General features: G+C 39.4%; 1 protein-coding gene across 2 annotated transcripts; it reads left to right on the top strand.

Moving 5' to 3' along the window:
* The first annotated feature begins 69 nt into the window (after positions 1-69).
* Positions 70-6191, top strand: cdc7 (cell division cycle 7 homolog (S. cerevisiae)). Of its 2 annotated transcripts, none has more exons than XM_008433362.3 (12): positions 70-257; positions 481-571; positions 1653-1739; positions 1888-2023; positions 2232-2325; positions 3360-3502; positions 3617-3680; positions 4092-4199; positions 4338-4513; positions 4643-4725; positions 5146-5295; positions 5391-6191. In XM_008433362.3, the coding sequence occupies exons 2-12, from the start codon at positions 481-483 to the stop codon at positions 5816-5818; spliced, it is 1560 nt and encodes a 519-aa protein (XP_008431584.1). In that variant the 5' UTR covers positions 70-257; the 3' UTR covers positions 5819-6191. The 2 variants fall into 2 exon arrangements, with proteins under 2 accessions (XP_008431584.1, XP_008431583.1); XM_008433361.3 differs by having other exon boundaries at positions 3617-3953.
* The last annotated feature ends 955 nt before the right edge of the window (positions 6192-7146 follow it).

Here is a 7146-nt window from a genome sequence, read left to right as displayed (position 1 = left end):
CACCATTATTTTTTCTTCGCGGAGACCACGTGATTTGTGCTGACTTATCGCGAGATGTCCCACGTCACTTTTAGCGCGTAGTTTGTTGTCGGCGGAAGAGGTTCTGTCAAAGTTGGAATAAAGTGTTTAAGTCGACTTTAACACAAAGAAACTTTCGAAATTAACATTAAACCGAGGAAGGAATACATAAAGACGATATGGCGGATTAATGAAACCCTTATTTTCAATTCTGTGACTTCCAATAACCAAGTGAAGCGGTAAGTATCTTTGTGTTTTGCTGTAGACGCTGCGGCTAGCTTGTTTTGAGATATATGTTGTACTTTTCTTAGGCATATGTAACTTTTAACTAGATTATTTGTCTATTGACTGCAGGTCCTTGTTCGGTGGTTTTAATTTATTTGACAGAATTCAAATTGAAGGAATAGTAACTTAAGTTTGAAACCTGAATGTTTCCAGTAAGTTTGCGTGTCTGATTTTCAGATGGAGCTTTCTCCTGTCTGCTCTGAGGACATCAGCTCATATGGAGGAATTTTGAAATCAGACGCAGTTCACAGGAAAAGAAAAATCTCAAGTGAGTCAGGAGTTTTATGACGGCCGTTTTGAAAATAAGTGTGAAAATGTAGAATACATGAACTTGTTTTTGTTTGCTTATTCACACGTGTAATTTTTCAATACAAGTGTAAATTCTGAATTTAACTAGATCTATATTAATGTTGTGCTCAGGTATAGTGGCTTCTAAAAGTATTCATATTCATACTCTACTTTTTTCAGTTTTATTTTGCCATCTGGATTCTTTGACTTTGTAAACTGTCTGAGAAATCAGCTTTTTATCCTATAGTGATAAAGTGTGGAAGTTGTGTTTTATTGAACTTTGTATTAAAAACACAAAGATGAAATAATACATTTTCTTGTATAACTAGATATTTTTTATAACATTTGGAATATTTCTCCGCTGTACCTCACTTTCCTTGGAATGCAAATGTAGATCCCAGTCAGACTTTGATCTACATTTTGTAAATGAACCTGATCAGGAAAGGCAGGTGAAGAGGTCAACAGAGCTACTCAGTACATATTTATGTAATGAGATTGTTCCTTATACAGCTGAGATTAACTCTACAATGCCAGTTGCAATGATTTCAACTGTTTACCTGGCCAGGCAGACGTTGCAGACACGATAATACATATTTTAAAAATACATATTTTTAAAATTCTGCTATATTGAAGGTCCATAAAAACATCAATGTTCATAATTTTCAAACAGATGACAGTTGTGTGTGTTGTTTGCACATACTAAAGAAACTAATAATTTTACAAAAAATTACCTTTTGTAATTTTTTTTCTACTCGGCTTTTCTCCAGATTCCTTGTCGGGGGAAAAATCAGAATTAGCCTGCAGTAGTTCTGTTCAGTCGGCAGGGCAAGGTCTTTTAGAGCAACCCTGGCACTCCAAAAGACCTCAGCCTCTGAAGTATTCGGTTTTCCTTTTTGATAAACTTGATGTTTCCATTTTTGTATGGAGTACTGAGAAAAAAACTTAATGAAATTGTAGCACCATGCTGCATCTGAACAATTTCTGAACCCACCATTATCTGAATGTTTAGTTCACTGCATTATATCCACCATTCATTCATTCTGTTTTTCTTTCATGTTCAGAGGATGTGGAGCTGGATATTGAGTCCCTGTACAAAACTGTCCCTCAGCTCTCCAAAGTGTTTCGCATCAAAGACAAAATTGGAGAAGGTACATAGCTAAGTTTTTATCTTATTGGCTTATATACTATTTGCAAAAAAACCAACAAAAAAACCCAACTTTATTTTAAGTCAAATTTATCCATGTTGTTAAATGAAAACAAAACAGTCTTCAGAAAGATTTATGTATCTGCTTTTAGGCACCTTCAGCTCAGTGTACTTGGGTGAGGCCCAGATGCATGATGGGAGGAGAGAGATGTTTGCACTGAAGCATCTCATCCCCACCAGCCATCCGACACGCATTGCTGCTGAACTTCAGTGCCTGACTTTGGCAGGGTGGGTCCGGCATTGTTTACTCCCCTAAAATGTTTATTTTTACGTTTTTTTTTAAATAATGTTAATGAATATAGTGCATCATAGATATTTGAACTCTTACAACTTGACAACTGATGCTGGTAAATTTGTGAGGGAGGGGGTTGTTTTGTTCTTTTTTTTGTGACTAATTTTTCCTTTCATTCTTGATAAATTTCCCCTACTACTGCAGCGGCAGGGAGAATGTGATGGGAGTGACGTACTGCTTCAGGAAGGAGGACCACGTTGTAATTGTAATGCCATACATGGAGCATCAAGCTATTGTGGTTTGTACATGTTTGCAAAGTAAACTGGCAAAACGTATTTTTCATCTATACTTTCACCCTACCGTAAATCCAAAATTTCTGCAAATTTATAAAAAGTTTTAAATTTAATATTCTTTATTTTAGGCCTTAAAAAAAGACTTGAATATACCCAGATTTTTCATACTAGATATAATTTCCTTCTGCTGGATTCATCATTCATCACAGAAAATATGGGTGATTTTAGTACCTGAAAACTATTTTCAATATTTCTTATAAAGTGCACTGTTTACTAGAGATGCACCAATATGATATTAATATATGCATTATTTCCAATATTTAAAAAAAAATTTAGATCGGGTCTCAGTCACCATGGTCTGAGTCATAAGGACAGATCTATTTAGTCTAAATCTATGCTTTGTGCTCTGAGGAAGGCCATGCTTTATTAGAATTACTAATGCCACTTTCTAAACCATTTGGAAGAAGTTTGTGGCAGTTTATTATTTACATGTTTGGCCAAGGTAGTCAACTTATTGCTTTTGTCAGTTTCAGTTTCTTTATTAATTTTTTACATTGACTGTTCTACTCCTAATTACACTGAGTGAACAAATGAAAGTTGTTTTTAAATGTTTGACCAAAGCTTATCAGGCTGTTGGTGTATTTAAGTGAGCTGTACTGATGCAGACTTATCTTTTATGGGAACATTTGAAGTTTACTCAGCATTGTTTATCTGCATCGAATTGGTATTGGCCAATACGAAGCCTCAGATATCAGAATGGCAAAGGGGAAAAGTGGATCAGTGCATCTCTGCTTGTATACTCAGAGACAGACCTGAAACTAGGTAGCTGAATTATAAAACCACTTAAGACACATCAGGCCTTAAATACTCACTTTAAAGTTGACAAAGTTCTACTGAACTTGCTTATGTTCTGAAGTGAATAAAATATGTTAAAGTAAATTCTAAGGTTTCTTTCAGGTCTTAAAAAAAGACCTGAACATAACTTACTCCATTGATGCTGCTGTCAGCCCTTGTATCTGAACTGTAACATGTTCATCAGGACATCATCGGGTCACTGAGCTACAAAGAGGTCCGTCTGTACATCTACCACCTGCTGAAAGCCCTGAAACACATCCACCAGTTTGGGATCATCCATCGGGACATCAAGCCAAACAATTTCCTCTACAACAGGAAGCTCAGAACGTAAGTGTCTTGTGAAAATAGTTTTGCTATGGAGGGGTTTTCTGATAGGAGAATATCATTTTTTATACTCAAACCCAGATTTAAGTTCTCATTATTCTGCGTGTGTAAATGTAGGTATGCGCTTGTGGACTTCGGCTTGGCCCAGGGAACCGCTGATTCCCAGATTGAGCTGCTGAAGGTGATGAGACAGAAGCCGTCACAGAAAGGTGGAGGGCCGCCAGGGAAACAGGAAGCAGCACAAAGAAGCAGAGCACTTCCTAAACCCCCTGTTAAGACCACCAGCACCGCTCCGACTTCACTGCCTCTACCTCCACACCAATCAGTACCTTCTACCTCCTCCTCCTCCTCCTCTGCTCCCCACATCACCACTCCCCCCCCAGCAGCTGGGAAAGCACTGGTTAGAAAAGCACGGGCCACCTCCACCTCCTACTCTCGAACAAAACTCACAAAGGTGTTTACACTGAGATACTTTACTGTCATTCCAGTTGTTTTGTTGTAAAATATGCACAATTTAAAAGGGTTGTATTTCCTGTGTTTATGTTTTCTTCTCCCTGCACTAAATTTTTGGTTTTTGCATGTTTTGCTGTAGGATCTGGCAGGACTGCGCAGAGTTCCTCGACCGGTGTTTGGGGAGAGAAACCTGAACAGCTGCACACCAGCGCCCCCTACCTCTAAGCATGTGCCGCTTAAGACTGAAGTAAGAAATCCAAGGAGGAAAAGTTTTCTGTAGGACTGCAACGATTAATCGTAAAGTTAGAAATTCATGTTTATTTCTGTCGAATATTTCAAAGTTTCCATCATTTTACTAATGAGTTTCTTGCTGTTCCAACACAAGTCTCTAAAAGCCAAGAAAACAGAGGATGCAGCCAGCTACAAACACGTTTCATCCAACCGGGGCCTGGTGTCTGTCAGGACATCCGGCAGCAGCCAGAAGCCACAGCGGGCCCCTCAGCAGGGCCTCACATGTAACTGCTACCTCACTGATCGCGTCTGCAACGTCTGCCTGGCCAGGTAAACAGTTGAAATCATTGCAACTGGCATTGTAGAGTTGATCTCAGCTGTATAAGGAACAATCCCATTACATTACAGTGAGCTTTTGTTCACTATTTAGTGTGTAATGTTTTGTGTGTGTGTGTTAAGAAAGCAGCAGGTAGCACCCAGAGCGGGGACTCCCGGTTTTAGAGCGCCAGAAGTCCTGACCAAATGTCCCAACCAAGGCACAGGTTGGTGTTTGATCCAGTTATTCACAAGTTTGCCATAATGCACAGTGCATTGAAATTGTTTCACTTCAAACACAAAGTTTAATGTAATTCATTTGAATTTCACTGTAAAATACACAGAGTAGTGTATAGTTACAAAATGGAAGGACAGTGATGTATGATTTTCCACATTTTTAACAAGCAAAAACCTCAAATTGCTTGCAAATTTAGAATGTTACATCAGCCCAACAGAAAAAATATGGAACATAAAATTCCATTTTAAAGAAACAATATATGCGTATTAGATAATAAAAATGTCAATAGTATGAACACTTTTGCAAGACAGTCAGATTTCAAACTGCTACAAAGACATTGATCTCTTTTCATGTCTTCTTCCTGTCACTGATGGTCTCCCCTCCTCCGTCATAACACCCTGGGTTGCAGCCATAGACGTGTGGTCGGCTGGTGTGATCCTGCTGTCCCTGCTCAGTGGCCGCTACCCCTTCTTTAAAGCCAGCGACGACCTGATTGCCCTCGCACAGATCATGACCATCAGAGGCTCTAGGGAGACCATTCAGGCCGCGAAGACATTTGGTATGCATGAAACCTGTATCATCCTTAAAAAACGTCTCTAGATTTAAAACTGAAACATGTTAGTAAACTGGTTTTGCGGGTTGAAACTTGCTCAGGAAAAGCAGTGGTGTGCAGCCGGGAGCTTCCTCGCCAGGACCTCAGGACGCTTTGTGAGACGCTGAGAGGACAGAGGTCTTCAGCGGACGTCACCATGGTTCCAGAAGCGGGTGGAGAGACATCCGCCGCCCGCAGAAACACAGACCAAGATGAAACTCCAACACGTTGGGCCAACGGCCCTCAGCTCAACACGCACAGAGGAGAAGTCAGTGAAACTCGCCCAGAACACCATGAACATTCAAGTAGCAGCAAAGCCCCAACCAACCAGAGCTCCCCGTCAGAGAGTAAAGTGGCGGACGATCAGAAGGGCTGGGACAGGGTTCCTGACGAGGCCTTCAACCTTTTGGATCTGCTGCTGGACCTAAACCCATCCACTAGGATCACAGCTGCTGAAGCTCTGCAGCATCCTTTCTTTAAGGATCTGTGACGCAGAGTTTCATACCAGCTGTCAGCAGGATGAGAGCGTGTGGCTCTCCAGGCTGGGATTAGGACTTCTAATGAATAAATAGTTCACATGATTGTTTAGCAGGTTAAGATTGTATATAGGAGTGAAGAAGTTATCTGAGAAGGTTCTTAAATAAAACATTGATGTAAATAAAGTTTAGACATGGCGGCCTTTGAGTTTTGTTATGTAGTTTGAAAACTTTTATATAAACATGAGGGCTTTTAATTTGAAATAATTAGTTGCCATGTGAGTGCTTTGACTAATTTCTACGGGGTTAGCTGCTGTCATTAATGGTATTTATTTAGAAGGAAATGTCTCCTGTTTAAGATTTTTGTAGTAAAATCTGGCTCTCAGACCACTGCACCTCCTGTTCTTTACAACCTGAACCAACAGAGCCATGCTCCTTCAACTTGAAACTAACCACCACAACTGCATGTGCCATAATCATCCTATAACAACTTCTGTTCTAAAAGACTTTTGAGCTAGAACCAATGCAAACACACCTAGTAATTTGTGGAAATGGGCATCTGAGGAACTTGGAATCTATGATTTTTTTTGTAGTTGTCATAAATCCTTGTATGATTCTTGGTTGGTGGTGCTTATATGAACTCTCTAGTTTCCCGGTGCAGACATTTAAACATTACGTACATTTTCAATAGTGTTAAAGGTTGAGGCTTCTCCAATAGCTTGAAATCAACTTTTTTGGTGGTAAACTGTCTAAAGATGTTAAGGGTGCTATCTTTGTGTGAATTTAATTCTGTGATATTTTGCCTAAAACCATCTCAGATCTGACCTCCAGAGGTTGAATTGTGGCCAGTTGAATTTTCCTATTCGTTAAAACGGTACAGCGACTCCACAGCCCTGCCAAGAAGAATAAAACCATCTCAGACACACGCCTCCTAGTGGCGTGTGTAACACATGACCCACGTCAGGAGATCGAATAGTGAGCGGGACAGATCTGCTGTCTCCTAAAAAACAGTCTCTGGATTTGTTGCTGATTGGTCCAAAAATGTCAACTTTTGTCTTGTCTGAATTTAAAAGCAACAAATTGAGTCATCCAAGTTTTTTTTTTTTTTTACCAAGACATTCCTGTAATCTACCTTACTGAATTTATTTATCTATACAATATATATCACAAGAACCCTGTAGTACTCCAAAAGTAACCCTAGAGTCTGTTGAATGAACATGAATTGACATTCATAATAAATTTAAGTAAATATCAAAACAAGACTGTTTTTAATGACATAAAACTCACTAGGCCTAATGGAAACATCTTCAGACTTTGCTGATGTATGTATAAAAATGATGAA

This window comes from Poecilia reticulata, chromosome 17 (genome assembly GCF_904066995.2).
Source record: "Poecilia reticulata chromosome 17, P_reticulata-male-v2, whole genome shotgun sequence".
NCBI classification, from domain to species: Eukaryota; Metazoa; Chordata; class Actinopteri; order Cyprinodontiformes; family Poeciliidae; genus Poecilia; species Poecilia reticulata.
This window is presented reverse-complemented; position numbering and strand designations above follow the sequence as displayed.